At 34.8% G+C, this 21,708-nt stretch overlaps 1 protein-coding gene across 2 annotated transcripts in view; it reads left to right on the top strand.

The window, feature by feature from the left end:
• PMP22 (peripheral myelin protein 22) overlaps positions 1–21,708 on the top strand; it is a 37,157-nt gene that overhangs the window by 12,441 nt on the left and 3,008 nt on the right. For both annotated transcript variants that reach the window (XM_074265094.1, XM_074265095.1), the window contains exon 4: positions 11,089–11,229. In XM_074265094.1, coding sequence (XP_074121195.1) covers positions 11,089–11,229 — 141 coding nt within the window. The remainder of the gene's footprint in view (positions 1–11,088; positions 11,230–21,708) is intronic.

Genomic DNA, 21,708 nt, shown 5'->3' on the forward strand with positions numbered 1-21,708 from the left:
GAGAAAACAGAGAAGCTTGCATGAGTTACAGATTGAAAATTAGAATGGATCTAAAGTACTCTGTAAGATAACAAGAGATGTTGAAATAAAATCCAAAATATGAAAAAAAGATATCTCCTATTAAAAACTGTTGTCTTAGAAAATAAAGGATAGAGATTCTAATAATCTTAAGCTATCTGAAAATTAGAACAATAAATCTTAGATATCATTGTCCATAAAAGTATACATTAAAATTATTCAGAACTACTTGAGAATAGAAAAAAAATCTACCCATTACTTCCTGAAAGAACCTTAAAATCCAGAGCTTCTAGATAAAAAAATTACTGCCAGCAGCCAAAAAGAAAGCATTTAAACAAGGAACCACAGTCAGGATCACACATGGGCAGGATAAATGGGAGATAAATCAAAAGAGAAAAAATACTAGAATTAAGATTGGGAAAGGCTTCCTGTAAAAAATAACAATTTTATTCTAGGAAGCCAGGAGGCAGAGATGAAGAGGAAAAGAATTCCAGGCTTATGAAAATTTTAAATGTCTGGGACATTTTAGTTCAAGTTGTAGAATAAGGGAATGGGGTGAAGTTTAGAAGGGTTGGTCTTGACAAGAAGACAGAGTCTTGGGAGTAAATGAGAAATTATCTTTGGCAACTGAGCTGAATTAAAATCATAGATGAAGAGCTGGAAAGAACCTTCAAGAAATGGCCCACACACATTTTAATATTTTATTTTTCCAAACATATGCAGAGACATTCAACATTCTTCCCGGAAAACCTCATGTTCCAAATTTTTCTCTCTCCCTCTCCTCCTCACCTCCCCAAGATAGCAAGCAATGCATTATAGATTAAATATTTGTGATTCTCCTAAACGTATTTCCACATGACCCAAAAGCATGGAGACAGAGTGTGTGGAACAACAAATAGGACTGATTATAAAATGGTGGAAAGGTAGAATGGGAACTTGTTTGAAAAATCCTTAAATGCCAGATAACTATAATTCTTCCTGGAGATGTGAAGCTTTTAGCACAATAGACCATTCATACTTAATACTTCTCTCTCCCCTTCCCTAGATGTTTTGAATTCATGTAGAAGACTTGTAAGTCATTTTTTTTTTTTTTTTGTTAATATCTTCCCTGTTGCTTTATCTGCTTGCACTCAAAGTCTTCCTTGGGATATTTGACATTGTCAGTCTTTTTTCCCATGTATTCTTTCGTGCTCCTTATGCTTTTGTTCCTTGGGGTAGGGAATCTCAAAGCTGTCTCAGCTTCCTATAGTGTTAGGCAATTGATATTTTATCAGCTTTAGGTCTCCCCATTTTTTCCAGACCTGGTAGATCCACACACGTTGGCTTCTTGCCCCAGAGCTCTTTGTTCTTCATTTCTATGGTTGAGACCCACAGGAGCACAGAATATTGTCACATTGTCATCCCAGCCAGGGCAAGCTTCTGGCTTTTGGCTGTCAGTGATCTACAAAGAGGGAGAGGGAGAGTTGAATTCTGTTGCCAGCCCTTGTTTGCCTTGTATGGTGAGTGCTAATAGAGCTGGTGCTGAATATTAGGAATTATAGATTAGCCTTCTCAGCTGTTCATAAGATTATTATCTTGTTCAATTTCTTGATGTCACATTCCCAAAGATCACTGTGATCACTTATCTCTTATCTCTTGTTTATTCTATTTTGGAGTGGTTCAAGAGCTCATGATAATTAGATAAATTGTCTAGGCCTCCATCTTGTCACATCACTAAAAAGACATTGAATTTGTTCACTTTGCAAACTGTCTACTTTTTTGGTGACAAGCTTACCTAAATACAGAGAAAAGTATCACAATTAGAATTCACTATGTAGAAAATTTGGCCATAACAATCAAAGAAAAATACAAAATGGTGCTCAATCTTACCCCTTCTTCCTTACACCCACTTCTTTCATGTTCTGCTTTTGCAGTAATGTTAGAAGATTGGCAAAAGAGTAGTGATAAGAAGTTAAAATTTTAATCTGCATATAGACATTAGTTTAACTATTGCTGCTTTAAATGTGGGCTACTTGTCCATACTACCAGAATAATTGAACTGAAACTTATCTTGGTATATATACTGAAAATGGAAGCAGAAAACAAAAGGAAGTTGAAGATAAAAGAGAGGCTGGCTAAAAGGTTTTCCTTGGAGATGGCATTTGGCAGAGTAGGTTTTACCATGTGTCCAAAAGCAACAAGAGATACTTTACAAGCAACAAGATACTTTATTATCACAAATTTCAATGTTTCTTATTAGCACTTATAAATTAAAATACCCATGTTAACAGTTATAGGTTATATAAATCAATATAACTATTAGTGTTATGAGGATGTAGCATAATTCTATGAGGAACTCAATAAGATCCTCCAAATTGAATCAACATGTATTTTGATTCTTTATTCTATGCAAATGTGAGCCAAGAGGAGAATGGTAAAATATATATTACAATATATATGATGACACAAAATATATGTCTGTGTGTATATGTGTATGCACATACACATTTGTTCATATATGTAAACACATATTTTATATATATATATATATATATATTTTATATATATATATATATATATATATATATACACACACATACACATACACACATGTCTAAATATAGGATTAGGAAGGAATTGATTTAGTTTCCTGGCCATGGCACTGGTGTATTTTTCAGGTTTCATAGGCATACAACAATGAGGTCAGCACATTTCTACAGCTTTGTAGATCTTCAGTTTCATAGTCTTAACACCTTTCTCCTCTCCCACACTTTCCTTCAGAGCCTCCCAAACACTGAGCTAGTTCTGGCAATGCATGTGTCAATCTCATTATCAGAATGACATCCCTGGAAAGTATACTGCCAAGATAAGTGATCTTATCCACAGCATTCAAAGCTTCACCATTTGCTGTAACTGATAGTTCCACATAGATGGTGTGGTGCTGGTTTTCTTGGGTGTTGATTCTTAGGCCAAAATTAGTACAAGCAGCAGAGAATCGATCCATATTTAGTTGCATCTCAATTTTGGAGGCTGCATTGAATGCATGATCATCTGCAAATAAAAAACATCATACACAAACACTTCTTCCACTTTAGTTTTGGCTTGTAGTCTTTTCAAGTTAAAGAATTTGCTGTCAGTGCAGTAGTTGACTTTGATTCCATGTTTGTCCTCCTTGAAGGCCTTTTGATCATGTGGCTGAAAACAACAAAATGAATAAGTCTCAGGAAGATTCTAAAGATCATCCAGCAGGATGGTACCAGAAACTGAACCCCTTCTCAAACTAACTTGCCAATCATTCAAACTCTACTGCATAGAGTACAACTTTGTTGGGCTAGGCACATTATTTGAATGCCAAATGTACACTTGCCAAAAAGATTATTTTATGGAGAACTCATGCATGGCAAGTACTCACAAGATGGCCAGAAAAAGTGATACAAGGACCCTCTCAAAGTCTCTCTCTTAAGAACATTAGAATTGATTGTATTAACACGGGAGAAACTGGTCTTGGCACAGGACCACCCAGCATGGTGGGCCTTCATCAGAGAAGGTGCTGTGGTCTGTGACCAAAGCAGAATTCAGTTAGCTCAGATTCACAGAGAAGTCAACCCAAACGTTCATAAAGACTATTTGTGCCTGACCTATGGACACTGAGCACTCCGAGCTGCTGTTGTTCTGATCATCCACAGTCGGGCACACTATAACTCGATTCTAACATAGCAGTGTCATTTTGATCTTCTGAGAATGAAGAACCACCAGCAGCCAATCAATATACAATTAAGATTAAGAAATAAAAGAGACCAAAGGCTCTGCACATTGACTGCAGACCTATATATCATGAATATGTTTTTAAAAGATGAGAAGCCCCAACAAAAGTGATTTTAATTATATCTTTGACAAGAAATCTCTGGCAACCAATGTGCCTGAATCAGCTGTCCTTCTATAGACAGATCATCAACAAAAAGGAGGGGTAGAAATAAAAAAAAAAAAAAAAAAACAAGTTAAAGGGCCAAAATTGGAAAAATGTTTTCAATTAAAAGAAAGCCAACCTGACCTATTTAAATAAGCTATTAATTGTAAAATAGAGAAATGGATAAAAGAAGTAATATCCAACTACACAATCTAAAAAATTTAACAACTAAAGATATTTAATATTAAGTAAATGCCATGTCATAGCAAGTCTAAAAGCCACTGCAGAAAACCTTGAAATCTTTGCTAAATGGATAGATGTAGTCATGAAAGGTAACAAGGATTAGAACATAAATTAGCTCAGTGACTGCTCTCCAATAAAAGTTTTTTCATGAAAAGTGAAGAACACTTAAGATTACTTGAAAAATGAAAAAAAAGATACATTTTGACAACTCTGATTATAAACAAGGGACATATATAATAATAAGACTATACTCCTAAGTATGTAGGAATTTCTTCTTTGAATTTGTATCCATAGGGTCTATCACAGTTGTACATAATAGGTGATCAGTTGATTTATTCACTTGTCATATTAAGGAGGATAGATTCCCTAAAGACAATGAAATGTTCTAGGTGCTCTAGATGACTATAGATACCATTGTATTGATTGAATCAAGCCCCAAACCCAATAAGACCTTCCTAATTGGGATCCATAATTACTCAGAAGAGAATAACAATTCAATGATGAATGCTAAATTTTTGTATGTAACTTGTATTTTTCAATTAATGACCATTTTCTATCATACTCACCTTACCTGGCTCCAACTTTGAAAAGGCATTTACTCAAATGGCATAGAAAGAACAATAGTTACAGAAAATTTGCTCCCAAAACACTTTACTCTCCACCAAAGAGACTATCTAAGGATTCATAAAATCAGGAAGGATATTGTCAATAAAGTTATAGCAAATAGTAGTTAAGATATGTCGAGGGAACAGATATGACCAAAGCATTTCACAAGTGTGGGATATCAGGACCTTGATATTCTTTCTTTCTCTGAGGAGTCCTCGTGAAATTCCTGAAGAGTAAACTATTTCCCCTGGATGAGTGATTCATCCATCCAATCAAATCATTTAGTTCACTGTAGTGAAGAAAACTATTGTAGTCCCAAAATCCATATCTGGTTAAGTGAATTATTTTAAGTGATTTTTTGGTTACTAAGAAGAAACTAATCTATAATGCAAATATATATCATCAGTGTAGCTTTTTAAGGCTAATAGAATAAACTCCTGCCTATACAATTATTTTTTTTTTCTGTGTCACTTCTACCCAGAGTGAAATTAAAGTATAAGTGGTAAACTTGGGGAAACTATAAACTGATTTTCCTGTCCTTAAAGCTTCATTAAGCTTAAGGACACACACACTCACACACACACACACACACACACACACACACACACACACACACACAATTTTATATACATAGAAATATATACATTTGTTGTGAATAGAGAAATAATATACATAGCTAACATACATATATGTGTGTATATGAATTTTCCTTGGCACGGTAATGAGTTTCCCATCACTAAAAATTTTCAAGTGGAGACCAAGATGACCTCTTATTATAGATGAATAGTTTAGATTATTATGTTCAGTTCCCTTCGACCTTGACTTGATTGACCTTAAATCAATAAAACCTCTAACTTCTCTGTAGTATGTAGAGATGTAGTATATACATTTTTAAATATTCTCAAATATGCAGATATGCAAGATCCCACAAAAAATCAAGTAGATATAAAAATTAAAAGAATATTGTATTCTTTCTTCTTAATATTTTGTTTTTTATGAGATTCTGCATCTTCTAAGATTTTGTTTTCAGTGCCTTAAAGCACCACTGGGAACAAGGAAAGGGAAGGGTGTGGTACAACTCAGCTCTGAAAAGATTGTGCCATGAAGACACTTTCCTTAGTAAGTTAAGATATATTCCAGCATTTTACAAAAATCTTCATTTGAAAAAGGCCCTAAGTCAGAAAAGTACAGCTAAACTGAAGTCACCTTCTACCCAAATATGTTTTAAGTTTTATTCAGAATCTAAGCAATTTCTTTTTGTTTACAATGAACTGTTTTCTGTTAAGGGAAAATTCTAGCAAATTTTCTTTAGTGAACTTTCTGTAGTGAACTTTCTCTGCAGCCTTTCCTATCACCACTTTAGGACCATCAAATGACCATCTAAATGACTTTTCCTAACCATAGGGATTTAGAATGTTGAAGTTTGTCATTTTTTCCCCTTTTAAGAAAACTAGATTTGTCTCCTTTTTCCTCTTTAACATTTAACAAATTAATCAGTCATACAATATATGTGTGTGTGTGTGTGTATATATATATGTATGTGTATATATATGTATATATATGTATGTGTATATATATGTATATACATGTATGTGCGTATATATATGTATATATATATATATATATATATATATATATATATATATAATATAATATAAAATGGCCAAAAGATGCCTATTTTGTTGTTTGTCCTTCATTCTTAAAGAGAACCATGACATCAAATAATGCCATGACTTGCAAGTGAATTAAGATTTGAGGAGGGAAAGCTGTGCAAAGTCACCTGCCTCAGTCTCTCCTCCAGAACCTTCAGGGTCCAGTAGCAAGATTAGATTGGGAAGACTGGGGATGGCCATGGATGCTATGGGAGACCTTGGCTTTTTAAACTCAAGTCTTTTCCAGGTGTCAGTTTTTCTTGAGGCAACATCCATAAGTGATTAAGACTAGGTGTGAAAAGCTAAAAATGGCTTCTTTTACCTAGTCCAATAAATCTTGGGGAAAAAGACCCTCTAGGTTTCTGGCCAACACCAAATAATTGCTATTCACATTCACTGAGCCTTTGGAACCCAAACTGTGACTAAGTGAAGCTTGAGCTAGGACCTATTTTTGGCTAATCAGTGAGAGTTGGAGTGATTTAGGCATAGTCCTTAAATCTAGCCCATAGACCCCAAAATATTTTGAGAAGTTTCAACAATCGAATTTTGTATCCTTTTGAGAAGAGCATCCACAAGTAATTCTGCTGCTACCCCTTTATTTATTGAAGTGAAAAGACGTGGGATCAAATTTTGGCCCTTCTACTTCCTATCTGTGTAACACTAAATGGATTTTTGGACTTTATCTGAGTCTCCTTAACTGAGAAATGAGCACTTTGAACAAGATGATCTCTTAAGTCCATCCCAGTTCTAATTGTTGTGATTCCATGATCTTTTCAAAGGTAAGAATGGAATACATATCTTATCAGAATTGATTTAAGAGATAGGTCTTGCGTTTTCAGAAAAGTGTTTCATTTAATTCAGCAAACAGTTAATAACTATGCAAGATACTAAGCTAGGCATACTCTGCCTGTTAAGATTTTCTTTTAATGAGTTATGTATTAATGATTAACTTTTAATTTTTATAACTAATGAAAGCATTTCAGGAATTAATTTCTTTGTCATCTGTACCTATTTTAGGACTGCATGATAAAAATCAATAAATATCTAACGAGCATCTGCTATATATAAAACTATGTTAGGTTGAGGATAGAAATCATTAGAAATTTAACAAATATTTATTAAGCATTTACTATGTGTTCTTGTTATATACTATACTTGTTCTAGTCTCTGGCAGAAATGAAATTTAAATAGGGCAATGATTCCTATTCTTATCAGACTTTTATAGCCTAAGGAGACAGGATGAAAATAATCATATATAATTTTATATGATAAATAAATGACATGCATACAAAGTATTTTGTGAGGAATTTGTTACCTATTGGAAGAAATCAGAGAATGACCCTTGTGCAAGGTAGCATTTTGAATTAGGATTTAAAGATGGTTAGGAAGCAAGCAGAATGAACAAAACAAATACAAAAGTGATATTAGATGCAATTGAGATTTGCTCCCAGACCTCACAGAATTTGCTGTTTAATTGGGCAGATAAGAAAAAAGCACTTGAAAAGTTAAATAAGATAAGGTATTTAAATAAAAGTTTAAGAAAATAAAAAAGATTAAAGATATAAGGTAGTTAATTACAACCCTTGACGGTCATAGAGCAAACTTCAGTTGTCTTTTCCCTCATTTTCATTCCCCCTTGACCTCCTCTTTCCCCATGGTGTTTTGTTCCATATCTGCTCATATTTTCTGTGGTGCATTCTGGAATGGCTGCTCTAGAATTAACAAACTTTCTTTAATCTTAAACCTCTGCCTTTCTCACTCTTTCCAAATTCTGGCACTCACTGAAATATATCTCCTTCCTGATAATATTCACTGCACTTTATTTCGTATCCACTCTCCTTGTTGACGGAATCCAATTCACTTTGCTTTCCATTTTTATTTCCACTCTCTTACGTTACCACCATCACTCAGCAATCTCTCCCCCTAAGTTTCATTCAGCCCAAATTTAGCACACTCTCTATATTTTGATTCAGCCCCCAGGAAATTCTCTTCTCCCAAAAAATTCAGTTCCTAGTTTATAGTTGTCTTTCCCACACCAACTCCTTTTCTCGTTTTGAGGCTCAACATACTTATGTAAACTATGACATTCAAATATCCTAACTTTCCAGTTATTCTTCTCAACTCTCTTGACCTTTTCATTCTACCAGTGACCTTGCTATTATATACAAATGTTCCACTTCTATGTTCAAGAATTTAAAATTTTCCTTATTTGATTATAATTATAGCTTTCTAACTCACCCTGTTCCTCTTTTCCTCACTGTGTTTGTCCTTACTGTGCGATCCCTCAGTACTGTCCAAGGCTCTGGCTGTGTTCTCCTCCTTTTCCACTCTTGTCTCATTGGTATACTAGGTCAGTTCTACAGTATCTCCTAATCTTAAATCCCTTGATCCCTTGTCCTATCACCACACATGACTAGCCAAACCCCAGTCCTGGACTGTTCCTATTTTTCTTCTCCCTCATTCCTACTTATAAATCATTGAACGGTTCTTGAGGGAATCATGAAACTGCACTGAGTCTATTAAAATTTATGCTAGTTAATCTCAACTGAGCCTTCTCTATAGAATAGGAAAAATTCTATCCCTTCTCCCAGTGATTTCCCAACACATTCTCCATCAAACTTTTTCTTCTATCTTCAAACTTTCCATGCCATTCCTTCCACTGCCTCACCCACTTGGCTATCTCACCCACCTCACCAAATTTGAGACCATGTGCTTGAAACTCCTCCTTAGTTGTTCTCTTCTCCTTGTTCTTCTTGATAGCTTTTGATGATTCTTATCAATATCACTCCCATAAACAGTGTATAACCCAATAACTTTTGTCTTAGGTCTTCTCTTTTCTCAGCATATTCTCTTACTGATCTTATGGGCCCAGTTATCAAATCTGTGCAAATAATTCCAAAATCTATTTGTCATCTTTTTTCTCCTGAACTCCAATCCCACATTAATAACTGCCATTTCACACAGGAGTCTCAAACTCACCCTAACCAAAAAAAAAATTTTTTTTTCTTTTCTCTCCATCCACTCCCCCTTCTGAACTCTTATTATTCAGGGGTACCAATTTACCTATAAAATGAATCATCCAATAACTATGAGTTGCTCAGGTTCACAGTCAATGTGATGTCTTCCTTCCTTAGATCCTTTTTATCATATGACCATATACCCAATCAGTCACCAAATCTTCTTCTTCCTCTCCAGCATCTCTCCTAAATGTCCCCTTCTCTATATTCACACAACTACCATCTTCTTTGTAATAGCTTTCTAAATGGTCAGCCTGTTTGTCTTTTCCCACTCCAATCCAGCTGCCAAAAATTTTTTTTCATTTAATATTCCCAATTATATGTAAAGATAGTTTTCAACATTCACATTTTGAATTTCAATTTTTTTCTCCTTTCTTTCCCTTTCTCCCAACATACCAAGCAAACTGATACAGGTTATATATGTACAATCATTTTAAACATATTTCCAATTAGTCATGTTGTGAAAGAAAAATCAGAACAGAAGGGAAAAGCCATAAGGAAGAAAAAACAAAATAAAGGTGAAAATAATATACTTGATCCTCATTCAGTCTCTATAGTTTTTTTTCTGAATACAGAGCGCATTTTCTATTCCAAGTCTTTTAGAATTCTCTTGGATCACTGTATTGCTGAGAAGAGCTTAGTCTATCATAGTTGATCACACAATCTTGTTACTGTGTATAATGTGCTCATTTTACTTAATATCAGTTCATATAAGTCCAAAAGTGGTTTTTCTAAGACATCAATCACACTCTATTCAATGAACTCAGTTTACTGTTATATTTTTTTAATTGTAAATTTACTGTAAACCCTGTTACTTCCAGCATTAAATATAAATAACTTTGGCCTTTAAAGCCCTCTTATGTATACTTTATATACATCTTATCTCTGTGCTTTTGCTCTGGCTATTCTCTTTTCCTGAAATGCTCCCTCTCTCAACTTTTAAGTCTTAGAATCCCTTAAAAGATTCAGTTCAAGATTCATATCTTCTAAGAATCCTTTACTGGTCTTCTTCCCTTTCCCCTCCCATGGTGACTTTTCATTTACTATGTATTTATCCTATATGTGCTTATTTATGTATTTTATCTCCCCCATTAGAGGCTCCTTACTAATATGGACAGTGGTTGTGGCTAGTAGTGTTTTTTTTTTGGGGGGGGGGTATTGTTTTTTGCATTCCCAGGACTTAGTTATGTGTTCATTATATTCTGAACCCTGATAAGTACTTAATGCTTATTGACTAAATAACCAAAGAGACAAGAAAGTAATTAGTGATATGTTCACAATAAGGAAGAGTGTGCTGGAAAATTATATTTTAAAATTATTTCTCTTAAAGTGGCTAAAATATATCAAGTAGGAGGAAAAGTAGCTTTTTTTTTTAATTAAAATGATTACAGGACCAAATTAATTTTCTGGAGAATTTTATTTATTACCTTCATCAGATCCTGCTATTGGTTTTCCTGTTGACAATAAGATTTCTTACCACAAGTTTTTCTAAGACAATCTCTTTCTTGAGCTGCTTGTGCACAGTGTCTTCAGTGACTACCCTGTTAGTTTCTGTTTGATTTTTCTTAGGGTGTGTAGCCTTATAAATCCCTTTGGTCCTTTTTCAACCAGAAAGCCAATGTATAACCTGTTTTCCTAATTGTTTTTACTCTCTCTTTCCCTCCAGAATGGCTGCAATCTGTTCAAGCCACCATGATTCTTTCCATTATATTCAGCGTCCTTTCCTTGTTCCTGTTCTTCTGCCAGCTTTTTACTCTCACCAAGGGTGGCCGATTTTATATCACTGGAATCTTCCAGATCCTCTCTGGTAAGTTATATCTGTAGAAAGATGGGTGGGATATTAGGAAAAGCAAAAGATAGCCCTTGCTTTCCAGTGGCTTAGTTGGGGAGACAATTATGTATAGTCCATATTACATACATATCAACAGATGAGATTTTAGCTGGGATTTAAAGAAAGGTAGGGTAGCTTGAAAGTAGAGATGAGATGGAAAAACAATTCAGACTTAGGGGACAGTGAAAATGCCCAGTTTGGAGATAAGACAACTAAGGAAGATAGTATGAAAGGAGAAAAGGGTGTGAGACAGAGATCTAGGAGATAACCCATGGTGAAAGGGAATGACAAAGTTACAGCAATAGATATTGAGGAGTACTCATATTAAGTAGAAAAACCAGGATAAAGTAGTGTTTCAAAACTGTAGATAGATAGTATCAAGAAAAAGAATGTGATATAGGCTAGAAAGAATGGAAATAATGGAAAGGGGGGACTTACGACATGTAAGAAGACTAGAAAGGTAGGAATGGGCCAGATTATGAATGGTTTTAAATGCCAAACAGAGGATGTTATAGTTGATTCTGAAGGTGATAGGAAGCCACCAGAATTTATTGATTGGGGAATGATATGGTCAGCATTATGCTTTAGGAAGTTCACTTTGATAGCTGAAGGAATGATGAATGGAATGGGAAGAGATTTGTGTCAGACCAAGGCTGAAACCAATAGATCTTAGAAATAGATCAATATATTATATCCATATGGAGGAGTAAAAGAATTAAGATTTAAGAATAATAGGTTGCAAAGCCTGGATGACTGAGAGGATGGGAAATTAGGAAGAACAGAGGATTTCAAGAGAAAATGTTTTTAACATGTTGAAGTTAAGATGCATAGAGTTCAAAATGTCACACAAGCAATTAAGAGATATAAGAATTAGCAGAGAGAGTTAGGGTAGGGTAGAGCTGAAAATCATTAGCATACAGATGATAATTGAATTCATAGAAGTTGATGAGACCACCAAGTGAAATAGGGACCAGGGCAGCACTCTGTGGGACATCCATGTGGTGACAAAGGGGAACTGGAAAAAAACAATCAGATAGGAAAGAGAAAACCTAAAGAGAAGAGGAACTAAAGAAATAAATGATCAACAGTGTCAAAAGGCAGAGAGACCAAGAAGGATGACAATTGAAAAAATTGACCTTTTCTCAATTTGGTAATTAAGAAGTCTTTAGTAATTTTGGAGAGAGCAATTTAAGTTTAATAAAGAGGTCAGAAGCAAGGCTGTAGAGATTTAGAGAGGGAAAGAAAAGGAAGTTTCCTATTATATCCTTATCAAAGAGTTTTGCTACAAAAGCAATAAAGATGATAATGAAGATGGATCAAGTGAAGGGGGTTTTTTTTGAGGATGGAGCAGAAATGGGCTATTTGTGGATAGTATGGTAGCAACTAATAGATGGGAGAGACTAATGATGAGAAAAAGTACAGATGTGGAGGCTATATGTTCATGCAAATAAGTAAGCCTTGGCAAGGAGAAGAGCCACCTCTTCATATGAGATAGGAATGAAGAGATAGTGACAGAAGGCATATGGGTTTTATGTGAGGGAAGAGAGAAGGGAGCTCTTGGCAAATGGCCTCAAATTTTTTCAGTAATATATGAGACAAGATTCTTGACTGAGAGAATGAATGTGGAGATAGAGGGAGCCACAGGAGTTTTGAGGAAGGATAAGGTATAAAAAAGATTGTCAACCTAGTTGAGATTATGCAACATAAATTTCTAGTATACCCAATCATCATGGTTTTGTAATTTATTTGAAACATCATTCATCCAGGTTGTGGTTAAGTATAATAAACTCTGTAACCACTTTGTACAGTTTAGTGACTGGAATGTTTGAGTCCACCAAGTATAGACAGTCTCTCTCTTGGACAAGTGTTGAAATACTGACAATCTTTCTTTTCTAGACCCCTTAGTTTTGTCTGAGTATATGACACCATGAACTTTTGTCCATAAGGTTTTCTTGGCAAAGAAACAAATTCTCCAGTGTGTCCCCATTTTTCAAATGAGGAACTGAGGCAAATAGGATTTAAGTGATTTGTCCAAGGTCCCACAGCAAATCTGACAACAGATTTGAACTAAGATCTTGACTTCAGGTGTACTCTATCCATTGTACCATGTAGCTGCTCCAGACTCCATGAGGATAATTATCTTATTTGCCTATGCTATTCCTTCACTACCTCTCTTCTGAAATATGATTTCACATGTTACCATTCCCATTTTTATTTTTTTTATTTATTAATTTGTGGTCTCCAGTGACCTATCAGCAGCACCTTAACCTCAGTCAATTACTTCCAAATCTTACATGTGATATTTCCGGAAAAGTTTTCCTATAAAGAATCCCAGTCATAGTGTATATGTTCTTGTAAATTTCAATCTCATACACTCTCTGTGTCGCTAGCTTTTGAGAACTATCTTTATAGGTATTAGGCAGTCTAATCTGCTTAACGTGGAAAATACCAAAAGATCAATAGCTCTCTTATTTAGTTAGGTATTAGATGTGCTAAAGGTTGGCTGGAAATTATGTGTGTAAACTCAAGTTATTCATTTTTTTAAAAGTGAACATAATAAAAGGGTATATCATAGCACCAAATCCCCTTATTACTATCCAGCATATCAATATCATTTCCTTTTAGTTCTGAGTAAAACCAAAACATGATCAGTGTGAGGAACTTTCAACTATTCAACTTTTCCTATTCATTTTCATTATTTCTTTTTGAAATGTCACCATAAGTATCTTCTAGATATAGATTAAGAAATTGCCTGGGAGGTAAGAGCTGAGGGTGAAGGAAAAGAGCAGTTTCTTCAGTGGTCTCTCACTGGTTTTAGTTTCACTAAAGCTAGAGTTGGAAATCATTTTAAGATGCTGATTGAGCTGGATCTTGTTCTGGGATGTCAAGATGTAATGTCCTCTAAATTGTAATGTTCTCTGGGAGCATGTTTCTTGGGGGGCTTCTAGGAGTAGCCTTAGTTTCAGTTCAGTTCAATAATACCATATGTAGGCAGGGATTAAAGTCCAGATCCTTTACTGTCTTTTTCCAAATCTTATCTCCTTCATTTGGGGCTCAGCTAGTTTTCTGGAGGTCTTCCGGATCTTGGTTTCAGTATTCTCCTGCCACCACTTCTTTGTCTTCCTTCTTTCTCCCTGATTTGTGAATCCCCTGAAGTCCTCAGCCATCACAAAGGTGGATGTTGGAATGAATCTGACTCCTCCTCCAAGAGAGTGGGCTTGTGGGCTCCTCCTTATATATGCTCTGTAAAGGTGTGAACTCTAATGTGTGAACTAATGTGTGAAATCTTTAAGATGTGAACTCTAAAGGTGTGAACTAAGTACATAAGCATTGTTTCTTATCAGTGTCTTAGCACCTTGTTTCAAATTCTGGTCCATAACATCTCTTTTTCTGTCTGTCTCTGATGGACAAGGCGAATATGGCTCATTGGCACCCATCCGAGGACAGTGGGGCTTGGAAATGATACAAGAAAGGGAGACTTTTAAAATTCTGTTTAATAAATTTTTGTGTAGTATGTTAAGGTTTTCAAATATTTTAGATTATCTTATTTGAATGTCACAGCAACCCTGTGAGATAACTACTACAGCTATTATTACCATCCTTTATAGAGACACAGAGAGGCTTAATGGCTTTCATATGATTGCACAGCTTACTGAATATATCAGAGTCAAAAGATAAATTCAGGGTTTCACACTTCCAAGTCCAGAAATCTATCAGTTCTACATAAAGCCTCTACCCAGTTTGGAACACTAAAAACAAAAGTGAATCAAATGCCATAAAAATATTTGTGAGACAGAATTTGAGAAATTATATAAGAGTTTTTTATAACTTCATGCTGGTGGCCTTTTGATGATTTGAGAAAAGTACTCATCAAATAATTCTAATCCCCTGTGCCTAGCACAGTTATCAGTCACAGCTTTCAGTTCAAAGTAAGTATTTCATAAATGCTTATTTACTGAATTGGAAACAGTCTATCCAGCTCATTCATATATCTGGCCAATGGGCTCCCAACAGTGTTTTGACAAATAGGCCAAAGATTACAAATATTGCTTACATTGTGTAAATTGTGGTGACTTTATTTGTTCCATTGGTAGTTTGGCTTAATGTCAATCATTTTTACCAACTGCAGTCTAACAGAACCTGACAGTGGAAAAGCTTTATTTGGCAGCAGAGAAGCAAATATTAAGGTAATAGATGGTCAAGAATTGGACCTTGTCATATTCCTAGACAACAAAGGGATTTGTGTTTTTTATGACTTTTATAGATTCAAGAGATGAGTTAATTCCAAAAAGATTGATGTCTCAAGTCCCAAAGAGTAAATTTCTATGGTTTTCAGGCTTTCCTTTAAGAGACTAATATAAATTTATAGTCAAGATAGCTGTGATGAGGTCTAGATTTGGGATACCTAACTAAATGAAATTAGGGTTTAATTGAGGTCTAGTGACAGGTTTGGGGTACAGGAGTCAAATAGAGCTCCCCTGCAATCCCTTTGGATTCGGCGCAAGGAGAGGGAGTTAAATAAGGTCTAGTAGCAGCACAAGAGTCCCCTATAAAGGAATTTATAGACCCAAAAACGTAGATTGATAAAAGAGGTTTATTATGGGATTTGAAAGTAAGGCTGAAGTCTAGTTAGTAAAAGGTGAAGGGAGAGATAAGAGGGCACCAGAAACAGTGTTCCAGTGGGCAGAGATCCTTGGCATGCCAGGCGTAAGGCTGGCATGTTTGGAACCTCTGCAAAGAGAAGACTCCAACTTGGCTTTTTTATGATGAGAGATTTAGCTAAAGGGGCCCATGGGTGGAGTCCCAAGTTGGTTCAGATCCCATGGGGACTGGGAGAGCCTGGATCTCCTATTGAATTCAAAGGGGTGCTTTTGACCAGGATTTGTGAATCAAAGGTCCTAGCTTCCTGAATTGATAATGTATCAGCTAGAAGGGGTTGGGAATCAGAAAGGAATAAATCTATCTGTTTCTTAAAGGGACCACAACCCACATCAGCTGCCTAAACATAGGCAGCCTAATCTACCTAATGTAGAACATACCAGAACTTTGTTTATAGCAATAGAATAATGATTTAGAAATCAAAGGAGAAGCTACAGTGAATTCATCCAAATCAGAACTACACAAAATGTTAGCCAGCAATCCAAAAATAGAAAAGGAGATTGTTAGGAAAGTTATCTCTAAAGTAGACAATTCATACTGTCAACTTTGAAAAAGCCCCACTCCTCCCAAGAGAGTATAATTGAAAACAGTGGGGTTTGGGAGTAGCTCTAGTAAGTGAAAATGTGGTAGCAGAACAAAAATCATTGACTATAGAGACATCAAGAAATATTTAAACAAAATTAAAGGATTAAAAAATAGAAGAGCATGTAAAATATCTGATATAAAAAAAATAATTGAATTAGAAAGCAGTTCAAGAAGAGAGAATTTGAACTCCAAAAAAACTCATTTTAAAACCCTGGGCACTATACTTCAAGACAATACAAATAATACATAACCAAATCTATTCAAAATAGAAGATAAAAAAGATAAAAAAAATTCGTCAATCATTATCTGAAATAGACCCTAAAAGAAAACACCTCAGAGATAAAATCTAGAGCCCCAATGTCAAAAACAAAAACTGGAAGGACAAAAAGGACTTCAAATATCAGGCATCTACACTCAGAATCACATTTCATAGATACTACTGTAAATATGAAGAAATCTTAGAATGCAATATCCCAAAAGGTAAATGTGTGTATGTGTATTAGATAGATTTACAACCAACAATAAATTACCTTGTAAAGATAAGTATAATCCTGGTGAATCTGGAGGAAGTATAGAGTTTTAATGGAATAGAAGACTTTCAAGCATTTCTTAAGAAAAGATCAGAATTGAGAAGAAACATTGAAATGCAAGAAGTCCAAAGGTAATTTATATAATTGGAAGAGACTATATGATGATGCAGTACCAATACTGTTATGGTAGAAAGAAAAAAAGAAGGAAGGAAGGAAGGAAGGAAGGAATTGTCCCTTGAAACCTTAATATCCTAAAGGCATGTTGAGAATGCTAAATTTAAATTAAAAAAAAAAAAAAAAAAAAAAAAAAACCAGCATCTGGGGGATGAAATACTTTTGTTCTGAAGGTTTCAATATGAAAAAAATAAAAGGAAATGTAAAAACTATTAGTGTAAAAAAGTAGAGAAAAAGGTGTAGAACTTATTATTTCTTATAATTGGAGGTTATGAAAAGAATACAAATATTGAGGAGGGTGAAGGTAGACACCCGATGAACCTCACTCTTAACTGAATTGAATAAAGAAAGGAAGTTTGTTAAACACGGACATTTACACATAAAAAGTTTCCTGTAGAAATATATCTAATTCCATAGGAAAATGAGCGAGGAGGGGAGGGAGGATTAAGAGAAAAGAAATTGTCACAAGCAAAACAAACTTCCTGTTCTTAAAGGGAGAATTAAAAGAGGAAAGAAAAAAAGAATCTAAGGGGGTGTATATCATCAGTTGGGCAATGGTTAAAAATTTTTGGTATATCTATGAATCTATCTTTTTATCTACCTACTCTTGGGCAGTGTAAATAAACAGTAAGTTTGAACTAGAAATAAACACCAAGAAAGAAGCATAGATTGCCTTTGGGAAGTTGCAAAGCTCCATTGATGACCCCAAACTTCTCCTAGAAGCAAAGGATCATCTTTTTAATTCCAGTATGTCATGGAACAACATAGCTTCCAAATATTTAAGATAAAGCTCTTACTGGTATATGAGATGACTTTAAAATATAACAAGGAAATGTGAAGAAATAAAATATTTTTTTTTTTCAAAGAAATGTGTTACCAAAAAAGATGAGAGTTAGTCATGTTGTGAGAGCAAAGAATGTATCCTTGAAATGTTAGGAAAAACATTTTCCTTTTTGATCTGATTTTTCTTGGGCATCATGATAAATGATAAATTTAGAAGAACCTATTTTGGATTACTTGCTGTCTAAGTGATGAGGTATTAGGGAACCAAATGATGAGGATTAATTGAGGTCTAGTGGCAGGATTGGGATACAAGGAGTCACATGGAGCGCCCCTGCAACCCCTTAGGATTTGGCACAAGGATATAAAGTTAAATCAGGTCTAGTGGCGGCGAGAGTCCCCTGTAAATGAATTTACAGGCCCGAAAACCTAGATTGATAAAAATAAGGTTTATTGCAGGGTTTGGAAGCAAGGTTAAAGTCTGGTTAGTAAAAGGCATTAGATAGAGGAAGACACCGAGAGCAGTGGGACGGAGAGTCTCTGATGCAAGGCATATTGCTGGCATCTTTCAACTCTCGGACAAGGGATGATTCCATCTTGGCTGTTTTATCTGTTTCAAGGTGCCTAGGGCAGTGCCAAATTCTTGGCATGCTTTTCAAATAAGGAAGAAACTTTTAGGGGAAACCTGAGCAGATAGTTGGGGGTTGAGAAAATCTAAGCCAGCTCAGATCCGGTGGGGGCTGGGTACAGCCCAAACTGGCTCAGATACTGATCTTGTAAATCAAAGGTCAGTCACAAAGGAAAGGAAGTTGTAGATCAGACAAGGAAGATATCTTAAAGGGGCTGTCGCCCCCATCATAAGGAAGGGGAGAGGAGGAAGGAAAGGAGAAAAATTTGGAATACAAAGTTTTGCAAGGGTGAATAATTAAAACTATGTTTTCATGTATTTTGAAAATTAAAAACTTAAAAAAAATTTTAAAGAAAAATGTTAGGACAAAGTAGAAAAGGCTCCCAGGATATTGTCATATATGGATGGGTCATAATCTGCATTATTGGGAAAAGCATCTACAGTGATAATGATGGGATTTGAGCCTTGGCTTGGAAACAAAGGCAGAGGAGGCAAGTTCTTGTGACAAGAATTCACAAAACCGAGTTATCTGTGGCAAAGATAAAGTTTATTTCTGAATATCACTACTCTCTTAGTGGACAAAAAGCCCCTAATACAATCAGGAGATTTTGTAAAGCAGTTTGTTGGGAGTACTTAGTTTTCTGGGCAGATCCTAGAGTTTGGGTCTATTGAAACAATGGAGAATTTTTGGAATTGAATAGGTTTTCTCTATAGAGAATCAGTAGTGAGCAGTTATCTATGTGGATGGTCTCTCAGGATAATAGAATAAGGCTGGTTATCCTGTTTGCCTCCATGGGGCACAGAGTTCAAGGTAGCTTTCTCCTTGAGAGAAAGTTTCTTCAGGCTTCCCATTTCAATGACATTATAGATTCTTCTGAGTATGTCAGCACTTATGAAACTCACTTATCTCTTTTTCTGGTCTTGAAACAATCCAAGCTGACTATTCTAATTTGAGTTTTTTTCATTTCTGAGGTTCTGTCAAGCTCTAGAAACAACACAAATAGGTGACTTTTCTAACTCTGTCATTTCTTTATCTGTAGGCTGGAGATTCAACCTGGAATTTCCCATGGAGTTAAATACAACTGGGATGATACCATATTTCTCAAAAGAAACTTATTGATGTATTTCCTTCTAACTGAAACCCTATTTGTATTATAAACTTTTGACCTAGATTTAGCTTATTATTATTATTAATATTTAGATTTATCACTTATTATCACATCGTTTGTAGGCAGCAAACTATTAGCTCCTCATTCTTTAACTGCCCTTCACTAAAGTCATGTCATATACTCCTTTTAGTAAGGTAGACTATTGTTCAGGTGACAACTTCACTTTTTTTTTTTTTTTTTTTTAGTTTATTGAATATTTGTTAAATAAGACTGAAGAAACTAATTTTTCTTATCAAGCTCCCTACTTTTATGTGCAAGTAAACTTCACTGTTACTGAATATACAATTTCTTGTCAATGTAACAAGGAATGAAACAAAGAAATATTTTAAATGTTTCAGTTGAAAGATGGTTTCACCACTAACTCATCATTACTCCTGCTAACTTCTCCCCAAACTTGGAAACAGACCTGTACCATTGAGTTCTCCAAGTTGGAATCCAGTATCTTTTCTTCAAAAATTTTTCTCAAAAGAGGGTTACAATCAGATTCTTAGTAAATAAGTTCTTTTAGCCCTTTGTACCTCACTTTCTCTCCAGGCAAATATTTAGAAGAATATTAAAGTCTTACTATCCTAGACTTCATAGATAACAGTTAAACTGTCATCCTCAACATTCCATCTTAAAGATAAAGCATATTTAAAGATACAGTAACTTTGGAGTGAGTTGGATGAAACCAACTAAGTTAATTAGTCATACACCTATGAATCTAAAACATCTTTATTAAATTTTTACTTCAAGAAAATTGAATTCACCTCTTTTTTCATTTTTTAAAAAATATTTGTTGTTGATCAGTTGTTTTCAGTCATGTTCAAATATTTGTAACACCATTTGGAGTTTTCTTGGCAGAGATACTGAAATGTTTTGCCTCATTTTATGGATGAGGAAATTGACGCATACAAGATTAAATGATTTAGCCAGGGTCACACAGCTAGTAGTTGTTTGAGGCCAAATTTGAACTCAGAAAGATGAGTCTATGACGCCAGGTCCTGACACTTTTATCAACTGTGCTGCCCACCTGCCCCAAATTTTAATATACTTCATATTTAATTTTTACATCATAATTTCTTTGATTCTACTTCCTGACCTGATTTTTTGTTTTTAATAGTATTTTATTTTTCCAAATACATTTAAGATAATTTTCAAAATTCATTTTTGTAAAAATTTGTATTCTAAATTTTTCTCCAACTTTACTTCTCTCCTCCACAAGATAGCAAGCAATGTGGTATAGAATAATAAATATATGCAATCCTTTATATTTCCATATTTATCATGTTGAACTTCACACTTTCTCAAAGAGAAGCTGCCTTCTCAATGAAAAGGAAATTATTTTTTCTAGGAGTGGTAACTTGAGAAAAAGGAAGCTAACAGGATAAATGTACTTGAAGATCAATGGTTCTAAAAATAGTCATAGTGGTACCAGCAGATTAGAACTATGGCTTCTTCAAACTGCAATGTGTCATTAGCAGTTGTTTTCCTTTCTCAAAGAATTATCAAAACCTTACTCAGCTTTCTGTAGGTAAAAAGTACAGTAGCAGTTTGTGATCCTAATTAAGAGTTTTGAGACAATTGCCTAGCTATTTAACAGAGACCAATGGAGTAGGAGTACAAAAAAAAAGAAAACTATCTGGACCTTATTAATTCAACATGTTCCAACTTATGCTCTTTACTAAAACAAAGTGGCAGTGTACAAATAGCTCAAATAGTATTGAGGTTAAATGTAGGTGGTCCTAAGGGCCATCTGAGAAATTCAGTATGAAAAAATCTCAGTGGCATGTAGAATTTAGAAACTCAAAGGCCTTATTTTTAGTGATGAACAGAGTAGACTTTGTGTAATCATAAACTAGAGCTGTTGATATCAGTGGATTTTTCACCCTCTATTTCAGCAGAGATGTGACTGACATTATTGAGATGCTAGACTGGAAAGGCTGCTATA

This window comes from Sminthopsis crassicaudata, chromosome 4, assembly GCF_048593235.1.
Source record: "Sminthopsis crassicaudata isolate SCR6 chromosome 4, ASM4859323v1, whole genome shotgun sequence".
Taxonomy (NCBI): Eukaryota; Metazoa; Chordata; class Mammalia; order Dasyuromorphia; family Dasyuridae; genus Sminthopsis; species Sminthopsis crassicaudata.